The sequence below is a fragment of the Mesoplodon bidens genome (assembly GCF_964165515.1).
Source record: "Mesoplodon bidens genome assembly, chromosome: 19".
In the NCBI taxonomy this organism is placed as follows: Eukaryota; Metazoa; Chordata; class Mammalia; order Artiodactyla; family Ziphiidae; genus Mesoplodon; species Mesoplodon bidens.
Window position 1 is genome coordinate 53,478,465 of NC_138179.1, and position 26,415 is coordinate 53,504,879.

The window sequence follows — 26,415 nt, forward strand, 5'->3', positions numbered from 1 at the left end:
TGCCTGCCAATGCAGGGGACACGGGTTCGAGCCCTGGTCTGGGAAGACCCCACATGCCGCGGAGCAACTGAGCCCGTGCGCCACAACTACTGAGCCTGTGCTCTAGAGCCCGTGAGCCACAACTACCGAGCCTGTATGCCACGCTACTGAAGCCCGCGCGGCTAGAGCCCGTGCTCTGCAACAAGAGAAGCCACCGCAATGAGGAGCCCACGCACCGCAATGAAGAGGAGCCCCCGCTCACCGCAACTAGAGAGAAAGCCCACGCGCAGCAACGAAGACACCACGCAGCCAAAAATAAAAAATAAAAAAAACACACACAAAAAAGAAACACTGATGTGCAAGGATATTACTTATGGATATTGGCCAAATTTCTACCTGAAACAAAAAAGATTTAAGCGTTTTCCAAGGGTTAAGTAAAAAGGATGCTAGGCTTTGGAGTCGAATGTGGGTTGACATCTTTGCCCTACCACAGAGTGGCCCTGGGCAAGTTATTTAACTGTCATTAAACAAGGATAATTAATGTATATTACCTTGAGTCAATATGATGATTAAATTCTAGAATGTGTAAAGCACTTTGTGCAGGGACTAGCACATAGCAGGTACCCAACCAGTGATTTGTAGATACTATCCCCACTGGTGGACCAGTGGAGCACGCTGCAAGTCAAGAAAACCTGAGGGCTGAGCTATACCCCAAGTAGCTATTTGTAACTGCCCAACTGGGGACAGAGATCTGTGGTAAAACACTCTAAGACAAAGAAGCAGGAGTGAAAGAAAATCTTTTATTTAAAAAAAAAAAAAAAAAAAGTGGGCTCTGGGAAGAACAGAGTTAGTCCATTCGGGCCTTCAGTGTCCTCGTGGTGATTTTGTCCTTCTCACTGCGGAGGGAGAAAGTCACAGAACATCTACACCCATTCTAGACGCAGAACAAACTAGAACAGCTGTCCTAACTCTGGGGTTAACTGTTTTGCCCATGTTACACTAATGTTAGCCTGTTTTCCTGGCCTGTGGTGAGGAAGGGGAGAATGGAGACATTTCCATAGGTGGAGCCATCAAGAGTTGGGATGATTCAGGGCTGGAGTGGGAAGCGCTCCGAAGCAGGGAAGGAGCTCCCCAGGCCTAGGGAACAAGTAACTCAGGAAGGAGGTGTGAGGTGTTTCACTCCAGTGAAGGGAAAAGATCCTTGGGGTGGTAAGTTCTCTGTATTAGCCCCAACCTGTTTTTCACAGTAATTAAGCAGGTTACCCCGTAACAAAAGGGTCCAAATGCTTGTTCTGGGAGGTTCCCAGGGAAAGCTGTTGGGAGGATACCAGGTTCCTGGTGACAGCCCCAAACAAGTCAGAGGGAAACAGGGTGGCAGGCATCTGGCTGGGGGGTTGGAAAACATTGCCAGGGCTCAGTACACCACACAGTTGTGGGTTCCATGCTGGTGTGAGCCGGGAGAGGAGAGGAACCACCCAGGATTTATTCCGATCGATCTGCAGTAGCTCTGCTGTGGCTCATCCCCACAGAGGTCCCTGAGACTTCGGGGACAGTGTTCAGGAAGGAAAGAAATGTCTATTGTGAGCAAGGGAGGAGACCCGGGGACATGGAGCCTCACCAGACGGAGGCCAGGGGAATCTGGGTAGGTTCCCACCTTAGCTGCCACCCTTAGGAAGCATGGATTTCTGCTATCCTGGGCCTGCTGCAAGCACCTTATTTCACACCTGACTAGGGGGCTGGGAAGGTGGGGTGTTTGTGCAGGAGGGGAGAGGCACATGTCTGCAGAGCTTCTAGACTTCTCCCAATGCATACTTACATGATGTGGACAACGACTCCCATGCCTGACACTGCGTCCCTGTCCACAGCATTCAGCATGGCTTGTGAGATGGTTTCAAACAGGTGTTCTGGATCCTGCCGACGGAGCAGAAACCTTTCAATCCCCAGAGCCTTGGACCCTCACTTGATGTGGCCCCTTAACTCTCTCTTCTCTAGGCTCAAGGTGCCCAGCTCTGGCCCCTCCCGTGTCTGGAGTGAGGGATGGTTCCCTGGATGCGAGAAGCCCCCTCAGCTCCTTCTCAGAAGGCAGCAAGGTTACATAAGATATAGTTCAAGCCCTGCACTTCCTCCGCTAACCAGCAGTGTGACCTTGAGCAAGTCAATGTCCCTCCACTAAGCCTCAATTCCTCTTCTGTAAAATGGGGGAAGAATCCCCGTGGCTCCTATGTGCTTTACCAGCTATCTCATGGACTCTCCTCTGGGGTGGCTCAGAGGTATTGCACAACTCAACCTGTCCAACCATGAACCCATTTTCCCCCCAAACCTGCTGCATCCACCACATCCTCTATCTTGGTTGGCTTAGCTAGAAAACTCAGGTGTCCTCAGCATGTCCACCTCCCTCACTTTTGTTTTAAGTGACCAAGTACTCTAGACTCTGGCTGCCCCGCTCCCCCACTGCCACTCTCTTTGCTCAGGACCTCAGCGCCGCACCGACCTGCAGGCCTCTGGTTCCTCAGGTCTCTTACTGCCTTTGACACCATGTCAGAAGAAAAAGTTCCAGTGAGGTATCACCTCTCACCAGTTAGAATGGGCATCACCATAAAATCTACAAACAACAAATGCTGGAGAGGGTGTGGAGAAAAGGGAACCCTCTTGCACTGTTGGTGGGAATGTAAATTAATACAGCCACTATGGAGGACAGTATGGAGGTTCCTTAAAAAACTACAAATAGAACTCCCATACTCCCCAGCAATCCCACTACTGGGCATGTACCCAGAGAAAACCATAATTCAAAAAGACACATGTACCCCAATGTTCATTGCAGCACTATTTACAATAGCCAGGTAGGTCACGGAAGCAACCTAAACGCCCATCGACAGACAAATGGATAAAGAAGATGTGGTACATATATACAATGGAATATTAATCAGCCATAAAAAGGAACGAAACTGGGTCATCTGTAGAGACATGGATGGATCTAGAGACTGTCATATAGAGTGAAGTCAGAAAGAGAAAAACAAATATCGTATAATAACGCATATATGTGGAACCTAGAAAAATGGTACGGATGAACCAGTTTGCAGGGCAGAAATAGAGACACAGATGCAGAGAACAAATGTATGGACACCAAGGGGGGAAAGCGGGGATGGTGGGGGTGAGGGTGGGATGAACTGGGAGACTGGGATTGACATGTATACACTAATATGTATAAAATGGATAACTAATAAGAACCTGCTATATAAAAAATAAAATTCAAAAATTCAAAAAAAAAAGTTCCAACTGCTTGGCGTGGCATCCAAGGCATTTCCACGTCTCATCCTGATTTCACTCTCCTCCTTCCTCTCGCCCCCCATTCTGCCTGCACTCCAGCAGCCACAGCAAGCTCTCCCCAGTCACTAAACACATTGGGCCCCTTCTGTACTTCTGACCTTTGCACAGGCTGCTCCTTCTGCCAACCAGGCCCTTTCTTTCCTCCTGTTCCTGGCAAACTTCATTTCAACAGGTATTTGTGGGTCTGTCTTATTTCATTAGACTGCAGTAAGCCCTTGAAGACAGACTATCTGGTTTCCCCGGAGCCTGGCAGAGCTGGCACAACAGCCAACCCTGGCAGGTACTGTTCCAATCTTCCCAGGTGATTTCCTCACACCACCACTCATAAAACAGATTCTATTATTATCCCCATTTTACAGCTAAGGAAGTGGAGGCACAGAGAAGTAAAGTGACTCACCCTGAACATAACTAATGAGATGGTAGGTGGATCTGGGTTTCCAACCACAGACTGGACTCCACAGCCCATTCTTCTGAGCTGCCCCTAACCCTACACCTTGTTAAATGTGTGTCCAATGAATGGATAGGAGAACCCTGTAAACCCAACGTGGGGATTATTTGTTGTAGCAAATATCTGACAGGTCTCTTCATGGAAGGTGCTCTCCCTGGGAGCCAAGGCCCTGGCAGATGGAGTTTCTGGACACCCTTCCAAGGCTCAGCAGCTGTGGCTTTCTCTCCTACCTGCACCATTCTTCCCATTACCTGCCAGGTAAACACATTTTCCCCTGATGGCCAAGGGGTGGGCACCTCAGAACCCAGCCCCGCTCCATATGCCACCAACTCACCATGTTGGGCTCCCAGAGGGACTCGCACATCCCGTACATTTGTTCAGTGCAGGTACCACTGACTACAAAGTCATCAGTCACCATGGGGCAGCCGATAAGGTCTAGAGAGCAAATGAAGGGCTTAAAGGTCTTCGGGTCCAATCCAGCAATGACCGGCTCAGTGTAGTAGGGCCCAAACCTGTGGGGGCCAGGAGCAGAGAGAGAAAGTGGAGCTCAAGAACAGTCACTTTCCTGTTCAGGCCTGTTCAGACAAGGCCCCGGCCCAGACCCAGGGAGGAAAGTGGAGGGCCCGTTTGGGACAATCCCCTTTCCCCCTCTCCTGGCATCTAGCAATGCTCTAAGACTTTTTCTTCTTTTCTCTGACACTTACCTTCATATCCTCCTCACCCTGACCCTCTCTTCCTCTTCCTTTCTTTGGGAATTCTGTTGTTGTGTTTTTTTTAACCTACTCTCCCTATCCTCATCCAGGTCCTATCACCATTCAATCTTCTATTTATACACCTATACCTTTACTCCTTTCAAAAAAGGATTTGAAGCAGTTTGTAGAAAAAACACTGAAAAGTAAAACCAAACCGCTAAAACAATGCCACTTGCAGCAACATGGATGGACCTAGAGATTACCATACTAAGTGAAGTAAGTCAGAAAAAGATAGACAAATACCATATGATATCACTTATGTGGAATCTAAAATTATTTATGAAACTTATTTATGAAACAGAAACAGACTCACAGACATAGAAAACAAACTTAGGTTACCAAAGGGGAAAGGGAGTGGGGAGGGATAAATTAAGAGTTTAGGATTAGCAGATACACACTACTATATATAAAAGAGATAAACAAGGCCCTACTATATAGCACAGGGAACTATATTCAATATCCTGTAATAAACCATAATGGAAAAGAATATGAAAAACAATATGCATATATATGTATAACCGAATCACTTTGCTGTACCAGAAACTAACACAACATTGTAAATCAACTTCAATTAATTAAAAAAAAAAAAGAGTTCTTCCTATGCACCAGCTAAAAAAAAAACCAACCCCAAAATCAAGAATACAAGACACTCAGACAAAACACAAAGTTTTGTTCTGAGTCTCCCAGCAGACAAAGCAAAGAAGGATACTCAGTGAGCTGGGTTATTTTCATTGTTTGCCATTAGGAAGTTACAGCTTATCAGAAACTTGTTCTAGACCCTGAGCTTTGAGAAGAATCAATCTTAGGGACATTTAGATAGAAAATAGAAAATACTCAAAAAGTAATGGCCATTATCCTCAGTAGAAACAGTAAGTAAACAGACATTTTCCATGTCTTATATCAGCTCTCAGTAATTTCTATGGGCATGATCTTAAGTTACAACTCTGTAAAAAATAATTCTAAATAAAAAAATAATAATTGTAAGGTGGAGGAAGAGGTTGGAGTAGCGTGCTTTGATCTGGCATTTCTCAAACAGACCCCTAGGTATCAAATTTCTCTAACATCTTAAATTTTGTATTTTCCTCTCAATAAACTGAAAACAAAGTTAATATAAGAATGTCCTGTATTATCTGGGTAACAACCTTAAAACTAAATACAACATGGCTCAGGGCCTGCGTTTGTACTTCCAGTCATGTCGATGTCACGGTACCACCTAAAGGTCACTGTTTACTTTTTACTGGCAGTGTTTCACAGAGGTGCTTGGGTGGATTCTCTGGGGTCCATGAGAAGTTATTTACTTTAAAAAGGGTCTGTACATGGCTCAATTTTGCAAATCACTGCATTAGCCTATCCTGCTGGAAAATCAATGATTTCAGTTGGGCTTGTAGAGAAAGCTCCTGGTTACAGTAGCTAAGAATCTAGAATTTTCCAGGTCAGCTTCAATGTCCTGTATTTTTATTATGAGTAAACATGAGCCATTAAATATATACCTAAATATGAGTTCATCTGTACAACTTTGTAAGACTTCCTCCCTATATCTGAAACTAATATGATATTGTAAATCAATTACACCTAAATTAAAAAAAAAAAAAGAAAGAAAAATAAAGACCTCTCCCCCCACCCCCATGAACCAGTTTTAAGAAATCTTTTGGGGCTTTCCTGGTGGCTCAGTGGTTGAGAGTCCGCCTGCCGATGCAGGGGACACAGGTTCGTGCCCCGGTCTGGGAGGATGCCACATGCCGCGGAGCGACTGGGCCCGTGAGCCATGGCCGCTGAGCCTGCGTGTCCGGAGCCTGTGCTCCACAATGGGAGAGGCCACAGCAGTGAGAGGCCCGCGTACCGCAAAAAAAAAAAAAAAACTTTTGTTAAGCCTTTCTCAATTTTGGATTTTGATAAACATGGTTACTACATATGGCAGACAATTCATAGCTGAGGATATTAACATAAACCTAAAAAAAAGGTAACCATTTGTTTTGTTTATTTTTTAATAGTAAAAAGACAATAATATTGCTCCAGGTATGGAAATGGCAAAAACTTAGTTTTGAAAGCTAAAGAGTACTTTTGCAACTTTTCTATAAAGTCTAAAATTATTTCAAAATAAAAAGTTAAAAAAAAAAAAAGGAAAGAAAAAAAGCTTAACCTGTCTTCTTGCCACCCAGTCTTTTTTTTTTATGGCCATTTTTTTTTTCTTATTGGAGTATAGTTGCTTTACAATGTTGCGTTAGTTTCTGCTGTACAATGAAATGAATCAGCTATATGTATACATATATCCCCTCCTTTTTGGATTTCCTTCACATTTAGGTCACCACAGAGCATTAAGTAGAGTTCCCTGTGCTATACAGTAGGCTCTCATTAGTTATCTGTTTTATACATAGTAGTATATATATGTCAATCCTAATCTCCCAATTCATCCCACCCCTCCTTTCCCCATTTGGTGTCCATACGTTTGTTCTCTACATCTGTGTCTCTATTTCTGCCTACAAATAGGTTCAACTGTACTATTTTTGTAGATTCCACATATATGCTTTAATATATGATATTTCTTTTTCTCTTTCTGACTTACTTCACTCTGTGTGACAGTCTCTAGGTCCATCCACGTCTCTGCAAATGGCACAGTTTTGTTCCTTCTTATGGCTGAGTAATATTCCATTGTATATATGTACCACATCTTCTTTATCCATTCCTCTGTTGATGGACATTTAGGTTACTTCCATGTCCTGGCTATTGTAAATAGCACTGTAGTGAACACTGGGGTGCATGTATCTTTTGAATTATGGTTTTCTCCACGTATATGCCCAGGAGTGGGATTGCTGGTTCATATGGTAGTTTCATTTTTAGTTTTTTAAGGAACCTCCATACTGTTCTCCATAGTGGCTGCATCATTTTACATTCCCATTTGCCACCCAGTTCTGCGCAGAGGTGGGTGGGGAAAGTACCTACAGGGTTCTCCCTTCAATTTCATCCCAGCTTCTGCACTGAATTTTACAGTTAGGGGCCCCTTCTTTTCTCATCATAAAGTCCTCAAATGTCAAAAGTTAACATACCCAATTCCTAGGTTCCGTGTATTCCAGAGCATCTAATAAGATGCTCAACATAATAAGATGACAACAGAATAAGCTCTTGGGTAAGGGTGGCTCCTGGCTGGGAGACGCCAGGACACACTTTGGTAGCGTTAATTTTGTTTCCTGGGAGCAACTTCACTTGCTGTTTGCATTCCCTGCCTTCTTCTGAAGTAGCCCTTTCTTTCCTATTTGGTTGTTAGGTCCACAGAAAAGACCCAGAAAATAAGGATACTATCTAGCAAATAAGAAATGAGTCAACGAGGAGGAATCTCCTTCCTGGGTGCCCCCTCCATACTACTTGCCCAATCAAAGGTTTCTGCATTCCCCGAGTCCCAGGCTACATTTCTACTCACCGTTTCTCATACAAGAGGTTGGCCACCATGCTCATGAGGGTGTAAGGCTTGATCTGCCGACCTTCCTTCAGCTCATACAGGTTCAGCCGGAACTTGAGGCGCTGGGCACTGTGGTAAAAGGAGAAAAGTGAGTTAGTAAGTCATTGCTGAATGTCCCCTGGTGTCCGCCTCATGGAGGTTGGGAGGTGCCTAAGGAGACACACATTCCCAGCCCCTGCCAAGAGACTCCTCCCCATCTGCCAGTCATTTTCTTACCAGAAGTCCAGCCTCACATCCGCTTTTCAGTCTGGTCCAACACTTCTACCCACAAACATGCCACTCTGCTAACCTTTTTTCTCATACTTTTTTTTTAGGGTGAGAAAAGGGGAGTTAAGAAGTGGATTCTCCCCCCACTTTTTTGAGGAATAGTTTATACAGTACACGCTGGGCAGGAGTCTGCCTGCAGACATAGTGATGGCAGCTTACAGTAGAAAGAGCAGTGAACTGAGAGAGCTGACCTGGGCTAAGCCTTCATCTTACCACTTAATTTTTCCATCCCTAAGATAGGGACAAAATAAGTCACCTTATTTTGTGAGATAATGTATGGGTGCTAATAAGCAGCAGCTGCTGCACTAATGGAGTGAAAGGCGCCCAAGAAAGTAGGCCACACCTCCTCCAGTCCCATCTCAGAGCCCAGGGATAGGCCCTGCAGGGAACAGACCAGTGACATCCATGCTGGAAGCAGAGCAATGAGGAACAGGACACCAGAACGAAGAGCCTTAGACACGACCTAAGCTTCATCATACAGCTGAGGAAACGGAGGCCCAGCAAAGTTGGCAATTACTGCCCACAAACATGCCAACTCGGTGAGGAGAGGCTCCTGAAGAAGAGGAAATAGTGTGAAGGGAACAGCAGTGACTGGAGAGAGGAAGGCTGGTGGGGGCCTTCATACTGACAGGAATGCTAAGCTATCATTCTCTGATTCCACCAACAATGGAAAAAAAGGGCTGGTTTGGTTAGATTTCAGGAAGAGTTTCCAAAATATACGTTCTTGAGACTTTAGAGAGGTTTAAGGGAAAAGAGACAGAAAATTTTCTGACAAGCTCCCACCCACCTTAGTGAACTATCAATCTTCTAAGAACTAAGTCCGGGAACTGCTGCTCCTTAGGCCACCTGTGACCACATCTTCCCTCCTGAAACGCTGACCCTCTTTTCCACTGGCCTCTCTTCTTCCCCAACTGCTGAACACACGGTTCAGCTCTGGAGCTGCAGCTTATGTTTTCCCTTGGTGTATTCCGTCTCTCCAGAATCTGTTCCCATAGATTTAACAAATCACCAATGCCTATCCAGCCCTGAGATATAATTTCAAGACCCCAACTGCTCAGAAGATGTTTCTACTTGGCTTGCCTTGTCCCTTTAAAATTGGTATCAAGGGCTTCCCTGGTGGCGCAGTGGTTGAGAGTTCGCCTGCCAATGCAGGGAACACAGGTTCGTGCCCCGGTCCGGGAGGATCCCGCATGCCGCGGAGCGGCTGGGCCCGTGGGCCATGGCCGCTGGGCCTGCGCGTCCGGAGCCTGTGCTCCGCGATGGGAGAGGCCACAACAGTGAGAGGCCCATGTACCGCCAAAAAATAAAAATAAAATAAAATAAAAATAAAATTGGTATCAAAATCAAAGTCATCACCTTTCCCCTAAAACCAGTCTTCCCAATTCCTATATTTCAGTCAACATGCTCCAAACAGAAATCATCTTTAAAACACTTCTGGATTGCCTACATGCCAAGTACCAGAATAGATACTAATAACAAATAAAAAAGACACGAACCCCGACTTCAATGGTTAACTCTTTGGCCTCACAATAACCAAGTAGCCGCTAAGGTTGGTCAGCAACAACCCTCAGAAATGCCTTCCTTTCCTTTCCCACCTCACCACCCCATCAGAACTACAACCTTCACACCCGGACCATCACAAGAGCCACCTATTTCATCTCCCAGACTCTCCCTTCTCTCACAGAACCACTATCAACTAGGTGACTAACTACTCTAGCAGTTAATATGCACCAGCTCATTATGGGTTAGTTATCTTTCTGTATGCCTGCCTTTTCTCCCAACTAGACCTGAAGTTCTTTAGGGGCTGAGCATGGGCTTTGGCCTCAGAGATTGGGATCCTGGGGGTCATTCATTAGCTTACATCTTGGGCAATACACTCTCTGTGACCCTCAGTTTCCTCATCTGCAAAATGGGACAACAACATGGTAACGTGGTTAAGAGGATTAAAGTCCATGGATGTAAGGTGCTTTCCACAGTGTCTGGCACAGAGTAAATGCTGCTAAGTTGGCTAGGATACCACTCTATCGCTTACGGTGTTCGGCAAAGTCTCAGATTCACTGATGTTGTTTAGTAGATGACTAACACCCACGCCACTCAAGCCGCTAGGCAAGAATGGTCCAAGAAGAAGCCTGGGTGTAGGTGGGGACCCCTGACACTTACACTGTCTGGACGTCGGTGGCGAGCCCGGCCAGGCCGATGTACAGCCGGTCGCCCATGGGAAAGATCTTCTGGAAGTCCGTGGTCACCATCTGGGCCTGGATCCCGAAGCGCCTGTCGGCAGCGATGGCCACACAGTTCTTCCCCTTCATGGCCATGACGGCCCCTCCGTTATAGGACATAATAGACTGAAGCAGACAGAGCGGAAGGGCTCAGCGCGAGGGGCCAAACACGGCCCGGCGCAGCCCCTGATTCGGAGGCTCCTGTACGCATCGTCCTCCACTCTGGAGGCGCCTGGACGCCCTGAACTCCAGCTCTGAGATGAGCGCTGTGAGGCTGCGAGGAGCCCCATTCCCTGCCTCGGTCCTCACCGCGGTCCGCTCCCCCTTCAAACTGGAGCCGCTTCCTTCAATCGACCACCAGGCCTCTCCGCCTCCCAAACTCCCCATGACACCCCTCCCCATTCCTCAATCCCTACCCCGTGTCCCTTCTCCTTGCTCCCCACCTCACCATGTTTGCGGCGTATTAGGACCTCCAATAGCCACAACTCCAGCAAACCTCCTATGGGCCTCACTGCGCAACCACTCTCGCTGCTTTCTCTCTATTGGCTGGGAGGCCGACCCTTCCGGGACATTTTGGCTTCCTATTGGCTGTGAATCTTTGTCAGTCATCAGACAGGAGTTTGGTTGAGAAGCCAAAACCAAGGGGAGGAAAGCGCAAAGTGAAAAGTCACTCTCAGTGCGGAAGAGCCCGGCGTCGCGGTGCAAGCTGGTATAGCGGTGGACTCAGTCTCTGGGCGCAGGAGACGCCGGCCGGAACCTGCGCCCACGTGGGCTAGTGAAACCCGAGATAAGGGCCTTTGGCTCCAGTGAAGGGCCACGGGGTTGGTTAAGAGCACGCTGTGTGGGTCGGGCATATTACTCATGAAGTTTGTTTCATTTATTCATTCCAGAAATCCTTACATCTGTTGTATGCCAGGCACCATGCTAGGCTCTGGACATGCACTGGACTAGAGCTGTGCCTAGTATTTAAGAGGTGCCCGTAAAGTGCGTATTTACTCTTGCGAGGGGGGAGGGGCACAGGGAGGGTGTCGCGCGTATTCTGCGGCTGTAGGGGTTGGGCTGCAAAGGGGACGTTTGGAAGCCGAAGGTGGTTCTGCTTATGGGGACTCTCAGCAGGTCGACTTCACGTATCCCCAATCTCAGATCACCCTAAAGAGGGACATCAGGGCTCCCCCAACTTTAAGATCCAGAGGAGGCTGGCGACGATTTCCGCCACCCCCGAGCCAATGGAGGGGAGGCGAGCACGTCCTGCCTGCTCTCCTCCCCAGATCCGGACCCTTCTTTGGGTCTGACTTCTTTCGTCCGGTTATGGAATTTCCGAGTCCTGCGCTGTCGCAGGCTCACTCCCATTGACTCGGCTCACTGCGATACGGGTAGTTATCACCGTCTCTGTGGCGCAATCGGTTAGCGCGTTCGGCTGTTAACCGAAAGGTTGGTGGTTCGAGCCCACCCAGGGACGCTACCTGCTTTTTTTCCCACCCTGAAAAGGAAAACCTAAAGGCATTATTCTCCCAACCGCTGTAAAGCCAAATTTTGTATTGAAATAGCGGACAACACTTTTTGTATAGCTAATCAGAGGGTCGTTGTGACTGAAAATTCGTTGTTCCGTTAATGACGGGATAATGTCTCCAGCACTTCCCTCCTCCGCCTACCTCCCACCCCGCCCCCAAGCTGGATTGCAGGAAAGGCAAAGACAGGTTTTTGTCTACATTGTCTGCTTCAATCAATGTTACAATCTCGAAATATTACATTCGGAAAGGAATAAAGTAGTGCGAGAGACAAAGGCAGCGACCAATTGAGGGATGAAGAGAAAGGTGAGAAAGGGAGAACACAGCTGTGATGTACGGAGAGAGACAGAAAGAGGGGACACGACAGAGAAATAGGCGGGTGGGTGGAAGGAAGACCCGGAAAAAATGGAGAGAGGGGAAAGAGAAGCAGTTAATATGAGAAGCATGAGAAAAAATAAATCAACAACAAAAAAACAGGTTTTTTTTCTAGAAATACAGAGACGCGGGGAAGAGGATGGGGAAATAGGAGCAGAATCTGACAAAGGACATTGTTTTGGGGAGAGTGAAGGAGTAAAGAACACAGGTAAAGATAGTCCTAATATCCCTAGAGGAGCTGCCCTCTCCTACCATTGTCATCCTCTTCCAGGAGATCTTATCCTCGCAGTATCTCTTCGTATATGTGCTGGAAATAATTACCTAGATTCCCGAGTTCCTGCCCTCTGGAAACTTCTAGTCTATGATACACACAGTGACTCTTCTGATGAAGAGTTTGTCAGCTAGGTGACCTCCTGAAATACTACAACTAACACAATGGAGGGGAAGCTTTGGCATCTCATGTCCGCCAGAGGTGCCTCCCTGGGCTGGGAGTGGGAGCCTCCGCTTTTAAGAGGAGCTAAGCTAAGGACTCTCTCAAGCAGTTCCCTTCCACATTTGGTGTCTCCTCAAGACTGGGCTCAGAGGAAGCCTCTCTGAAAGCCTTGCCCAGTGCTCACCCACCCTTACCTCGAGCTTACAGGGGCGGGGGTGGGGGGTGGTAAGCGGCAAACGGAAGGATACACAGTCCCCATAAAAGCTAACGGGACAGGCTGCGTAACCCTCCTGCTTGCCCCCGCCGGCCTGTGAGCACCCTGTGGGGCAAAAGCCCGGCTCATCAGCTTTATATCCCCTGTGTTTAGTGTAGCCTTTGACAATGGCACAGGACAGGTACTTCTTTGTCGGGAAACCTGGGAACTTCAGAAGTGAGAAAGGTTTGGTCAGAGGTTCTCCTGATAAAGCCAGAAGGGCCAGGGATATGGGGACTGGAAAGTGATGGAAGTGATTAAAATGAAGCTTTCGTGGGTCGTGGGGTCTTCTGTCTTGTGTTTTTGCTCGTGATTGGCGCTTAATAACTGAGGAACAAATGAACGGATTCCCAGTGAGCACGGTCGTCCCCTCGGGCAGCACTCCAGGATTAAAGGGCTGCAGTGGGGACTCAGAGGGACGTCAGCCTTCTTCCCAGTAGCAGATATCCTCCCACCTCCCCCTGTGGATCATGGGTGAGACCGAGACCTTAGCGAAACCCCTACAGGTTTCTCTTGCCCGGGATCTTCTAGCCCGAAAGGAGTGGCAGACCAGGAGTCCCTGCTGCACTCCCCTCCCCGCAGGGTGACTGGAGGACCGTAGAGGATGCGCTAGCCTTCCCGGGCAGAGTCCAGGATGCCGGCAACACACTTGCCCCAGGGACAGTGGGCGGTCCACGCCAAGAGCCCCCTTTCCGTGAAGGGCGGCGAACTCCCGGTCTCCCCGCACAAGGAAGGAAGGGAGAGCAGGTGACCGAATCCTCCCCAGCCCAGCTCCCGCGGGGACCACCCCCTCTGGGCGGAAATCTCTCCAGCCCTTCCTCTTCCTCCCCGCCCCCACTCGGTGGGTGTGCGCCAAAGACTGAAGCTGGGGTCACTTGGCGGCCAGTGTCCGCAGGTCTTCTTGTCGCCAGCTAAAGGGTGAAAGCATTCAGCCTGGGGGCCTCAGCTTCGGGTCTGCCTGGGCTGCGAAAGAGGAGGGAAGGAGGAAGAGGAAGGCGGTCGGATGCCTGCTGAAGATTCGTTTCCTAATTTCCTAACTTGAGCCACCCACCGCCAGTGCGCTTAATGGCGCTTCTGGCCGGCTAATCGAGCTCTTTGGAGCGACTGACATAATGATCATCCCTAATAAATCCTGAATAACGAATACGCGAATAGACCGTCCTAATCTAATGAGGCGGGCCCACGGTAGTCTCCATAACGTAGTATCGATCGGCTTCCCCGGCGCCGGCCTCAGCTGCTGCTCCAAGCTTTTCCAAGCTCTCTCCTAGTTTTCTCCTCCCGGCGGGAGCCACTGGGTACCGGAGCCCGGAGCAACGATCGGAGTAGGCGGGCACCAGCCGCCTTTGCGCTCGCCGGACTCCTCCCGCCGCCTGGGCGAGCGAGGCGCACCAACCTTGCAGAGGTCGGGGCGCAATCGGCGCGCGGGCGAAAAATGCGGGAATAAGTGCCCGGCAGGAAAAAAGCGCGGGCCCACTTCCGAGTCCCGGCGCCTTGTTTTCGAGTGCATTCGGGCTTCTCGCGTTAGGCCGGGTTACTGTGTCCCGGGCCCGGAGCCTGAGCTGACGTCTTCAGCTTGCCTCCCGGCCCAGGTTGTGTTCCGATCTTGACCAAGCACAGCGGAGGCGCCAGCCTCCACCACAGCAAACCGAGCCCTCGCCGCGAGACGTCCCTCCAGGCCTCTGCCTCCGTCCTCCCGGCGGTTTGCTCCCTCGAAGCGCCCGGGCCGGGTCTCCGGCGCAGCGTTTCAGAGCCGCCGATCGGGCCGCCGAGAGGGCAAGGGGAGTGGGGAGGAGACGCTCGCTCTCACCCATGCAGTTATTAATTTCAAGGGAGTGTCACTTAAGTGAATGAAAATAACCCGGACTCGTGGCCAGAAGCGTCGCGTCCCCCCGCCTGAGCACATTGCCATCGAGGCCGAGGGGTGGAGGGCTGCAGAGCGAGCCACATTTCAGCCCAGTCCGCATCTCACCATTTTCCAGGCGCTCCAGCTAGGGTCGAGGATCGCAGGGTCAGGGGATGGGGGGGCGCACACATATTTGGGGGGCAGGGGTTAGTTGAGGAAGGGTGAGGTCGTGGTCTAGTTTTGGGGGGGCCGGCACCCGGTTGGGGGCGCAGCCTTGTTAGCCTCTCCCCCTCCTCCTCTTCCCCTCTCCGCAAACACCCTGAAGGAATGAGGTCACGTGGGTGAGTGGTGGGCGGGACCTACTCTTGTCTGGAGGAAAAAAGCCATTTTGTCTCCCCCCCGCCTCCGAACTCTGGTCCCTCCCCTCCCCCCTCCGTCCCCTCCCCTCCCCTCTCTCCCTCCCACCCCAAACCGCTTTCACAAACTCCTTTCTTACCGTAGGTTTCTCCCCTCTCGCCGCCCGAGCGAGCGACACGGCTGCGGCCCCCCTCCCCTCCCTTCCCTCCCTCCCTCCCATCCCCCCCTCCCCGAGACCCACCGGACCCCGAACCCAGGTAAGCGGACGCGGACTCCCCTCTCCCTCCTTCTCCTACCCCGTAACCATCTGGGGACTGGGACTGGGAGCCGGTACATCCTTCTTTACAAACCCCTGTGGGGGTAGGCTCTGAGCCGGGCCTTCTCGCGTCTCCGCCCCACCCCCGCCGGCCCCTGTCCTAGCTCGCCCCGTCCGCCTTTCTTTCTCCCTTTTTTCTCTCTCCTTTTCCTTTTCCTCCCTTCCAAGATGGCCGAAGTGCATTCCCCTTTTAGCGATTTGGCGTCTCCCTCGACCACCACCTCTTTGTGCCTCAGCCCCCCTAGACCCTGCTCCCGAGGTAGCGAGGGGGAGGGCCCGAGGCAGCCACAGGGGCTTTGGGGCTCCGCGCTGGGGCGGATCTCTGCCCCCCTAGCCCTCCCCACGAGCCAGCTCCTGGACCTCTCCCACTACTCCTTTCGGTTTGGGGAGGGGTCGCTCTCGGTTTCTTCGTTGGGCACTGGGGCGTCGTGGACGCGCGAGGACTTGAGGCTGGGAGGAAGGGGACGAGCTTTACGATTGCCGCGGGGCCGGGGGAGGGCGCTCTTCCCTGCCGGGACCGGTCGTCTCGGGCACCTCCCCCAGTCGGTCCCTTTCCCCCCGCCATCCCGGGACTGGGCGCCCCGCCCCCTCCCCTCCCCGAGCCACCTCGGCGGAGCCTCTTTCTCCGGAACACCCCTCCTCGGGCCCCGCCGAAAGTTTGGCTCTAGGGAAGGTAGGAGCGGCCACCCGGTAACTGGGGTCTCTGATCTTCTGACCCAGGTTCCTGGGGATGCCGGGGTGGAGGGAGTAGAATGGAGATGGGAAGATTTATCGCGATATTTCCTATCGCCCGCAGATGCAGGAGGGGGCTGGCGGACTGGCCGGTCTCCCACTGGGGAGCCCGACTGCCCCCTCCTTTCCTAGGTCCTCCTGCTTCTGTTTCTGAGGGGATGGGACCCCTCGGCGAGCAGACACCCCTGACCCTCCTGTCTCCACGGGGGGCCCAGGCATGCCTCTCTCCCTCCCCCACTGCCCCCGTCTGCCCAGAATTGCTCCGGATGGCTTGAGGTGGCGAAGGAGGAGGCCTGGGAATGGTGAATTTGCCTGTAAATATTGTGGAAGCGTTGCCCCGCGCTTCCCCCTGGTCTTTGTCTCTCAGAGAGCGCCCCCCCGCCCCGCGCTGCCTCAGTCTCCAGGGCTCCCTGTCGCTGGGGGCGGGGGGGTGGGTCTCCTGGTTGTCTCCCACTCCGTTCTTAAGCCTCCTTCTCTGGGCCTCTTGCAGTTTGCATCTGTTCCTGAAACTCTATAATTTCTCTTCCTCCCCCTCTCCACTCTGTTCCAAGGTGCTAGTACTTGGAGAAGGAGCATAAAGGCAGCTCTGTTATAGCTTTTCGGTGGGGAGGTTTTCCCCGGGGTTTCCTGGTTTGGAGTTGGGGTTGAGGTCTTGGAAAGAGGCAGGAAACAGGCCTGAGGTGAGACTTGGGACTTGGGATCCAGAGTGTAGCTGGGTGGGGTTCAAGTTGAAGTCTTTGTGGCGGGTGCTCTCTCCTGCTTCTGGTCTTCCCTGGGAGATCTTGGTTGATGGAGCTGTTGCCATGGGAATGGAGAGAGCCTGAACAGGAAGAGGTGACATCTTCGTGCAGGTTGGATGCCCACCCCACTCCTCCAGCCTCTGGCCCCCAGAGCGAGGCTGGGAGCTGCACTGCCTTTGTTGCTGGAAGACTAATGTTATAATTTGCCCTCGGTAGACCGGGGATACACAGAAGGGTGGTGTGTGTTTGCAGCTCTCGTTTCACGCAGGGATGTCGGACTGTGTGCTCCTGGGGTGGGTGGGGGCGGCTTGTACATCTGGCAAGCGTGGGCCTGGCTCTGGTCTGGCTGTATGTGTGATGGGGTGTGTCTGTGTGTGTGTCTGGCCAAGTGTCTGGCCTTGTGTGTTGTGAATGTGAGAGAGAAATGGAGGGGGTGTGTCTGGCTGTGTGTGTATATGTGTGTGTGTATCTGGCACACACATATATTCTGGATTTTTGTATTTGTCTGATCTTAGGAAGCCGAGAGGTGGGAAAGGGAGGGAGGTAGAGTGATCCTGTCTCCAGGAGACTAGAGGACTTTTTTGATGCTGCTGGTGGGAGGCGCAGATCCTCCACCCAAGGGCAAGGATCAGGGAACATTGAGAGTTTGACGGTGCCCCAGACAGACCTCCACCCGCTACTCTCCCTACACACACACAAATACACAGGCTTGCACAGCTGAACCCGAACTCCTGGGACCCAGTGCAGTCTGGCTCACTGAGCTTCCACAGAGCCTGCTTCCATATCTGTATCAGGAGAGTTGGGTGAGGCCAGTCGCCTCTGCCCCCGCTTCCTACTTCAAAGCGAGAATGTGTGCTGTTGGTTACGTTCTGGCCCAGATGGCTCACTGAAGGGTCTTCTGTGGAACCTGGAGTCCTTCTACCTTCCGCCTGCCTGGATGGAGTCAGGCCAGGCTTACTGGTTCCTTAGATGAGTAGGAAGCCCGGCCTGGGTGCCAGTGTGGAAGGAGCACTGGAACGGGAGTCAGGCCGCGTCTAGTCCTAGAACTGCCACCGAGTGACTGCATGACCTGAGACAAGTCACTTCTTTCTGAGTTTCTTCATCTGTAAAACGAAAGGACTGGACAAGATGCTTTCTCATAAGATCCCTTCCACCTCTGCAATTCTAGATGTCTGGATGTGACCTTCAGTGACTCTTCCCAAGACTTGGGGATTTTCTAGCGAGGGAGTTGGGTGAATTTCATGTGGAGGGAAAGCAGAGCAAAGACTTCTGTAGCTGGGCATCAGAAGGAGCAGAAGGGAACCTCTGGGTCATCAGAGATTGGCTATTTCTGCAGGGGAAAAAGAAAAAATAACTGACACTGGGAGAAGTCTAGATTACGGGGGAGCTTCCAGAGAAGGACTGGTAAGAATGGAGAGATGGGGGGTGATCTCTATAAGGAGGGGGCTTTGAGGATGGGGAAGGACACATGCCAGGCTTGGATGGCAAGGAGGAGTTGGGGTTGGGTGCTGGGTGCTGATCAAGCTCCTTTCCTGCCACTATAGCTGAAACCCGGGGCACCAGGGGCCAGGAGCAAGGGCTGTTCCACCATGATGCCCTTGCAAAGACAGTGGTTTGGGGACAGAAGATATTGAAGGACTTCGCCCCCGGTTGGGGGAGGTATTGTGGGTGGGAGACAGTGCTCAGGTCCACTGTGGGGATGTGGTCAGTACTGACCTGTGGAAGCCTCCAGAGCTCCACAGGGCCACTTCCACATGGCCCTTAGTCTCCCTTTTTCTGCTTCTTGGGACTTGTCTCTCCCTCTCCTTCACCCTCAGGCTCTTCCCGAAGGTGATGGGAGCTGGAGGTCCAGCCAGTTGCAGCTGGGGAGGAGCTGGGTATGAGGTGTGGGGCCCTGGGGCCGCATGGGGGGAGAGAGATGGTGAGTGGGTGAGGGAACAGAGCTCCTGTTTACAGTTGTTCTCAGTACCTGCTGGAAGGGCCCTGCAGGTAACCATGGCAATCAGGTGAGGAACCAATCAGTGCTTCTCCCCACCCCCAGCCCCAGAGGTCTGAGGCCCCTGGGGATGGGGTCGGTGGGGGGGAGCAGGGAGTGTGGCAAGGGGGCTTTTTTTTTTTTTTTTTTTTTTGCGGTACACGGGCCTCCCACCACCGTGGCCTCTCCCGTTGGGGTGCACAGGCTCCGGACGCGCAGGCTCAGCGGCCATGGCTCACGGGCCCAGCCGCTCCGTGGCATGTGAGATCTTCCCGGACCAGGGCACGAACCCGTGTCCCCTGCATCGGCAGGCAGACTCTCAACCACTGCGCCACCATGGAAGCCCGGGGCTCATTTCTTAAAGGGAGAAGGAGGAACATTTCATCCAGTAAAAGCACCACGGCTCTTACCTTCACCCGTGCATCCAGAACAGAGCTTGAGGGGTAGTCTTGGTCTCAGTGCTCGCAGAAGTGAGAGGGTGAGGGTCACGGCCATTTGCTTAGGAGCTCTTGCATGTTGAGGCCACAGTTGGCCTGGAAGGAACTGCACGGGAGTTCTTAAAAGCAAGTGTCTGTTTTGAAAACACAGTGAGTATGTGAATGAGGTGGCTAAGGCAGTGTGAAGCGCCTGTGTGTGTGTGTGTGTAAGTGTGTGTGAGAGACAGAGAAAAGAAGGCATGAGATATGCCAATAGCAACCAGGACCCTCATACATTATCAGACCCCAAAATGTTTTGTTTCTGGCTGTGCACACACACACTGAGATTCATTTGGACAAGGCACACACATGGGGCAAGCAGTCACATGAAGTACCTTTGGAGGTCCAGCAGCATGTACGCATCTGATGGATATTACACACGCTCGGCGAGTCAGCCACTTGGAGTTTGTTCCCTCCTCTGGATGGTTGTAATAATATTTGGGCATCTTGCCAGGGGTTACTATGGGAACGACCAAACAGTGTAGTAGCCAGCAAGGCTTCTACATAATTATGAAGAGGGGACCCATGCAGGGAGAGCTGGCTGAGGGGAGGCGGGAACCCCTTTCCTTCCTCGGGCCATGTCTGCAGGTCTTGGCCGCTGCGTCTCCACTGGCTCTGGGCTTGCTTGTTCCTCTCTGTCTGCCCTGCGACTTGGTGTCTCTCTCACATGTGGCCTTTGTGTCTCTCCATCTCTTTCGGTCTCTGGCCAGCCTCTGTTGGCTGTTTGGGTCCTGGCCAAACTCATTCTGGGGTCTCTATAGAAACTGCTGATTCCCAGCTGTGAATTTTGGGTCCTAGAAAACCCAACGTGTTGGCTTTAGAAATCTTTCTGGAAAGGAGAGAAGGATGTATGCTGTAAAAGAGCTGTCGGGACTTAGCCGCCCTCCCAAGCCCTGCCCCTCGGGCTTCTACTCTGGGAAAGGGGAGGGAGGTGCCATCGCTTCTGGGCGCAGGTTGGAATTCTATACCAAGAAGTAAGCACATCAGCCAGTCCAGACCTGGGCTTTGCCTTTCCTCCCCGGACCCTGCCAGGGCCTGGCTGGGCACTTGGTGGGCTGTGGGGAGAACTTTCTGCATAGCATAGCTTTGGCAGGCATCTCTGAGAGCCTGTGGTCTGTCACTGGGCAGCTTGTGGCCAGGTTGCAGACAGGATACGGTGGGTGGGTAGCAGTGCCCACGTGGGGAGATTCCTGCGTGTGCCTGGGAGGGGCAACGTGAGCAGGCTCTTTGTCGGGGCACATGGTGGCCTTCCTGTGGCAGAGGCAGTCGCAGTCTTTTTGCCCAGACTTTGCAGTTAACCTGCAGAGGCCAGGGCCGTGCCCGGGGCGGGGGTGGGCTGGTGCTGCGTGTTCCCAACTTTGGGCACATAAGGACCATCCTCAGTATTTCCTGCTTGAGCACCAGGCCTAGAACCTGCATGGTCAGCATATGGTGCATTTCCAGGGAGCTGCTCCGGGGCTGGGGCTGGGGCTGGATGCAGCCGTGCAAGGACAAGTTATGGGGTGCCCCCTTCAGCCTTAGGGCGGATGTGCCCCCAGTGTTTCCAGGGAACGCTTCCTGGAGAAGGAGTGATGGGATGGAAGGAGGGTAGGATGCGGTAGAAAGACCCAGTCAGGAGTCTCAGTTTCCTTATAGCTCCTGGTGAGTTCACTTGCGTGAATATGGATTGGGATCAGGGAGATTTTCTAAAACTCCGCTCTCTTCCATTTTCCTGCCTCCCCACATCCTCTGGAGAGTTGAGTAGTACTTCCTGTGGTCTACCCTCAGTCTTTCTGCTGTCCTGAGATAGAACCTCACCTCGTTGCTCAAGGTCATGCAATCTCCAGAGCCCCTGGCACCCAGTGAACACTCACAGGGGGTCAGAAAGAACCATCCCCGCACGTGCACCCTGTCCGGCCTTAAAGTGAAAGGAAGGGCCTTGGGCCCAGGAGCGATGTCGCTTGTGGGGCAGGTGGCGTAGAGTGTGGGAGGGGCTCTTGGCTCTGTGGGTTCCTGATTCCATGTTTATTTCCCAGGGTGACGCTCCCCAGTCCCCTGCCCCCCACCCCGGCATCATGCATCGGACCACACGGATTAAAATCACGGAGCTGAACCCTCACCTCATGTGTGCCCTCTGCGGGGGGTACTTCATCGATGCCACTACCATCGTGGAGTGCTTGCATTCCTGTGAGTTGGGTCGAGGGGCTGCTCCTCGGGTGGGTGGCCTCTGCCCTGAAGAGCAAATATATCCGTGTGTCTGGTGCGGGTCCCAGGTCCCTGAGAGGCTGCCTTGGAGGGGATACTGGAAGGTTCAGCTCAGAAGTTCATTTGGGGAACTTTTACCTGAAATCTCAGTTCTCTCCTTGAACCTCTGTGGCTGAAATGGCACTCCCTGAAGATGCAAGTGCCCTGGTGTGCACCACGGGCTTGTGGCTGGGGGTCAAGGACCCTGGGAGGTGTCTAATAGGTTGGCTATTGTTTTGTACTCCGTCCGGGGGACTTGGGACTTGGGGCTCACCTTCTGCATGGTACATGACACTGGCTACACACACACACACACACACACACACACACACACTCTGTCCTCCCCCAAGGATGGATGATAAGGGGCAGTTGCCATCTGTGCGAGACAGGACTGTGTTGGGTCCTTGAACAGGCCTGAGCTGCGGGAACAAGGTGGAGAAGAGGGGATACCTGAACCCGAGCAGGGGGCGTGGGGGTGGGTCCTGGGTGATGAAGGGGACGCTGACTCTTCCTCCTCTCTCCACAACCCCCCCCCCCCCACCAAGTCTGCAAAACCTGCATTGTGCGCTACCTGGAGACCAACAAGTACTGCCCCATGTGCGATGTACAGGTCCACAAAACCCGGCCGCTGCTGAGCATCAGGTGGGCCCAGCACTTCCTCCTGTCCCCGCCCACCCTCTGGGGCAGCCGCCCTCCGTCCCCCAGCCCTCCTTGCTTCCTGAAGCCGGGGTGGCAGGTGAAGGAGAAGCACCAGACGTGGACCGAATCCCCTTTCTTCCCTCAGGGGTGTATCCAGCTGAGAAATTCTAGGGAGGTAGAGACGAGGCCCCTAGGGACCCCCATGCCTGGGCCCTGGGTCTCAGGAAGGGAGGTGGGACCCCACGCTAGAGAGTCGGGGGGACGTGGTTGCCAACAGGCCCCTGTGTGCTTCTTTCCAGATCTGACAAAACCCTTCAAGACATCGTCTACAAACTGGTCCCTGGGCTTTTTAAAGGTACCTACACCCTTCATCATCCTGCCACCCCCCCTCCCCCACTGCCCAGCGTGTTGCTCCCCGCCTCAGCCTGCTCCCTGTCTTCTAGATGAGATGAAACGGAGGCGGGATTTCTACGCAGCCTACCCCCTGACAGAAGGTGGGTGTGTTCACGTGTGTGCGCGTGGCGCTGCCCCAGGTATAAGATGCGTGGAGGGCCGGTGGGCACCACACACGGCCTCCCCAGCCCAGGGGTGGCTGGGCTCACCGCACTGAGCTCTGAGATCCCTGGGTCCTTGGTGGGGCTCCTGTCCCCCCTCCTAGGCCGACGCCTCAGAGCTCTCTCCTTCCGCAGTTCCCAACGGCTCCAACGAGGACCGTGGTGAGGTCCTGGAGCAGGAGAAGGGGGCCCTGAGCGACGACGAGATCGTCAGCCTCTCCATCGAGTTCTACGAAGGCGTCAGGCAAGTCTGGCCCATGCCTGGTCCTTTTGGGGTCCTAGGCTGGGTCCCTTCTCCCATGCCATCCCCATTCCTCTGGGAGGAAAGGGTGCTTCCGGGAGGGCCTTCCGGATGTGTGCAGTTAGATCCTGCCTGCTCCAGGGTCTCCCTTGCTTCATTCCTTCTCCTTCTGCAGGGACCGGGAAGAGAAGAAGGGCCCCCTGGAAAATGGGGATGGTGACAAGGAGAAAGTGAGTGCGGGGGCCTGCCCAGGAGCGGGGTGTGGGCTGGGAGAGTGCCGGGGTGGACCCCAGCCCTTGGGTGCCTCTCCCCCACCAGACAGGGGTGCGCTTCCTGCGATGCCCAGCAGCCATGACTGTCATGCATCTCGCCAAGTTTCTCCGCAACAAGATGGATGTGCCCAGCAAGTACAAGGTGAGTCCCTGGGCCCTTTTGAAAAACGTGTCCGTGTGTGGGTGTATCTGACAATCTGTGCATCTCAGCCATTGTTCAGGGCTGGCTGGGTGTCACCAAGGGCCTGCACGGTTGTGTAATTGAGTCCGTGTAGAAGGGTAACTGAAAACTAGATTGGGGTGGGGCCGTCTGCGTCTGCTGAAGCCAGTGTGCAGAGGTGCAGGAGACCAAGATGGTGTGTGTGTGTGTGTGTGTGTGTGTACATGCTTGCACGTTTAGAACTATGGCAGAGGTGTGTGTGTAAAAATGCAGGGCCTTACCTGGGGCCAGCTGGCTGTGGGAATGCTAGTCTGAAATTGCCAAGGAGCTTTAGGACTTTGCTTCTCAAATTTGAATATGTATATGATCCCCTAGAGATCTTGTTAAAATGCAGATGCAGGTTCTTTTTTTTTTTTTTTTTTTTTTTTTGCCTCACCTAGAGGCATGCGGAGTCCTAACCACTGGACCGCCAGGGAAGTCCCCAAATGCAGATTCTGACTGAGTAGATTTTGCATTTCTGGCAAGCTCCCAGGTGCTTCCGGTGCTGCTGGTCCATGGACTATTGAGGCTCTAGGACAGTGGATCCCAAACCTTGCCACACGTCAGAATTACGTGAGGGGTTGCCTATCGAGATTAAAACTCGATTCATGTCATACCAGTTAAAACAATCTCTGGGAGTGAGATCCAAGCATTGGTGTGATTCCACTGTGCAGCCTGGGCGAGAGTCATTGCTCCACAAGTTCCTTCTCACCTGGGCCTTTTCTTTGTCTGTTCGCTCCTCTGGAGAACGTGCCAGAGATAGAAGGGGACCCAGACCGCCGTGTGGATTGCCGGGGCTGGGGCTGTTGATGATGTGGGTATCTTCTTTGGATCCCTTCCCACCTGCTGGTCAGGAGTTATGTGGGAACAACTCTGATAGGGAAGTCGAATCCAGCATGAAACCCCGGAGTAATGAGGGACCACCTGCTTGGAGCCTCTTTGCCAAACAGCTGGAGGCTTGAGCCGTGTCCTCCCTTTCCTCCTCCAGGTTGAGGTTCTCTATGAGGACGAGCCGCTGAAGGAATACTACACCCTCATGGACATCGCCTACATCTACCCCTGGCGGCGGGTGAGTGGGTGGGGTGGTGCCAGCAAGGGGACAGGGCCGAAAGGGGACACTGGGCCATCACGTGGGCCACGCTGCTCTAATCACAGTTTATCCCTCGTCTCATGAGCTGGACGTGTCCAGGGTGGCCTGCCACACACCAGGTCCGCCTCCGGGCGCTCTCTCACGGATGACTTCCCACACTCCGAAGGAGAAAAGGGTCCCTGGGCAGACCGCGTGCCCCAGTTTGGGTGTGGAGGAGTGAGCTTTGCCTTCTGCTCTTCGGCCTCCCTCTCTCCTTTTTCTGTCTCTGGTCTCACGTGCGCCCTCTTCCTCTCTGGGTCTCTGTGTGCCCCCGTCTCTCCGGCCTTGCTTGGTCAGTCCCACATCGCGTGTCTCTTCCTCTCTACCCAGTCTTTCTCCTCTCCAAGGCCTGGACCTTCCCTTCTCCCTGTTTGGGTGCCGTGGGGTGAAGGTGGGTGGCTGCCCCATTAGCCTCTTTCTCCTGACGCCCTCCCCTCCCCTCCCCTCCCCTCCCCCTGCAGAATGGCCCTCTCCCCCTCAAGTATCGCGTCCAGCCAGCCTGCAAGCGGCTCACCTTGCCCACAGCGCCCACCCCCTCCGAGGGCACCAATACCAGCGGGGCGTCTGAGTGTGAGTCAGTCAGCGACAAGGCTCCCAGCCCTGCCACCCTGCCGGCCACCTCCTCCTCCCTGCCCAGCCCAGCCACCCCCTCCCATGGCTCTCCCAGCTCCCATGGCCCCTCGGCCCCCCACCCGACCTCCCCCACGCCCCCCGCCACAGCCAGTGGGGCCACCACAGCTGCCAACGGGGGCACCTCGAACTGCCTGCAGACACCGCCTTCCACCAGCAGGGGGCGCAAGATGACTGTCAACGGAGCTCCCGTGCCCCCCTTAACTTGAGGAAAGGGACCCTCTTCCTCCTTTTCCAACTATGCCTCTCCACCCCTCCACTTTTTCTGGGCCCCCTTTTCCACCTCTTCTACTTCCCCCAGCTCCCCCCACCTTAGGGGTCGGGGATGGGTTTTATAAATAAATCTATATATATATGTACATAGGAAAAACCAAATATACATACTTATTTTCTATGGACCAACCAGATTAATTTAAATGCCACAGGAAACAGACTTGATGTGTGTGTGTATGCGTGGGGGGTGGGGTGCCCCGTTTTAGGCGGTCTTGTGTAATTTGCTCTGCTGTTTTTGGGGGTGCCTAGAGGCGGACTGGTGGGGCCACTTGAGGCTCGGTGAAGCCCTGCCCCACCCTCCTTCTGTTTCCCAAGGCATGTGCGGTGTTGGAGGGGCCCCCACCAACCCCCAGAGCTTTAGGCACGACTCGAACTGGCTGTGTATGAGGTCCACCCTGCTTCTCTCCCCATCCTGGCTGCTGTCCTGCCCTGACCAGTACCCTCCCCCCCGCCCCGCCGTTGTTGAATGTCCAGAGAATTGCTAAGAGAGTGCCTTTTACAAATGCAGCCTATCCCCTGGTTCTGAGGAGCAAGTGGGCAGTGGAGAGGGCATCTCCCTTACCTCCTCCCCTTGCAGTAGAAACTTTGTGTAATAGATAGTTCTGCCTTTTTTTTTCCCCTGTGTGTGTGGCCTTTGCATCATTTATCTTGTGGAAAAGAAGACTGAGGCCACAGAAGGCCTCAGCCCTTGAACGTCCACTGTGGTGTCAGCATTGTGAACCGCTTCACCCCCTTCTCCCACGCCCCCCACCCAGGAGCCCGCAGTAGCAAGGCAGATGGGGAAGTCTCACCTCGGGGCCT

At 52.9% G+C, this 26,415-nt stretch overlaps 2 protein-coding genes across 3 annotated transcripts; one reads left to right on the forward strand and one right to left on the reverse strand.

Annotated features, from left to right (window-relative positions):
• Positions 1-759: 759 nt before the first annotated feature.
• Positions 760-10,997, reverse strand: PSMB3 (proteasome 20S subunit beta 3). The gene is made up of 6 exons (XM_081219511.1): positions 10,895-10,997; positions 10,388-10,572; positions 7,922-8,029; positions 4,089-4,266; positions 1,796-1,890; positions 760-875 (listed from the first exon to the last, which is right to left on the reverse strand). The coding sequence occupies exons 1-6, from the start codon at positions 10,895-10,897 to the stop codon at positions 827-829; spliced, it is 618 nt and encodes a 205-aa protein (XP_081075637.1). The 5' UTR covers positions 10,898-10,997; the 3' UTR covers positions 760-826.
• Positions 10,998-15,377: 4,380 nt separating this feature from the next.
• On the forward strand, positions 15,378-25,748 carry PCGF2 (polycomb group ring finger 2). 2 transcript variants are annotated; one of them, XM_081220392.1, is made up of 10 exons: positions 15,378-15,472; positions 21,470-21,620; positions 22,223-22,319; positions 22,616-22,671; positions 22,760-22,810; positions 23,006-23,114; positions 23,287-23,341; positions 23,430-23,525; positions 24,571-24,651; positions 25,173-25,748. In XM_081220392.1, the coding sequence occupies exons 2-10, from the start codon at positions 21,509-21,511 to the stop codon at positions 25,548-25,550; spliced, it is 1,035 nt and encodes a 344-aa protein (XP_081076518.1). In that variant the 5' UTR covers positions 15,378-15,472; positions 21,470-21,508; the 3' UTR covers positions 25,551-25,748. The 2 variants fall into 2 exon arrangements, with proteins under 2 accessions (XP_081076518.1, XP_081076519.1); XM_081220393.1 differs by lacking the exon at positions 15,378-15,472 and adding an exon at positions 16,186-16,204.
• The last annotated feature ends 667 nt before the right edge of the window (positions 25,749-26,415 follow it).

Bases quoted from the DNA above. Each gene is read 5' to 3' on its own strand.
- PSMB3 (XM_081219511.1), bottom strand. The intron at 4,267-7,921 runs GTGAGTAGAAAT...TGGCCCCCACAG, and splicing joins AACCTCTTGTATGAGAAACG to GTTTGGGCCCTACTACACTG. The intron at 876-1,795 runs GTAAGTATGCAT...CTCCCTCCGCAG, and splicing joins GGAGTCGTTGTCCACATCAT to TGAGAAGGACAAAATCACCA.
- PCGF2 (XM_081220392.1), top strand. From the start codon at position 21,509: ATGCATCGGACCACACGGATTAAAATCACGGAGCTGAACCCTCACCTC. The intron at 23,115-23,286 runs GCAAGTCTGGCC...CTCCTTCTGCAG, and splicing joins GAGTTCTACGAAGGCGTCAG to GGACCGGGAAGAGAAGAAGG. The intron at 24,652-25,172 runs GTGAGTGGGTGG...CTCCCCCTGCAG, and splicing joins ACATCTACCCCTGGCGGCGG to AATGGCCCTCTCCCCCTCAA.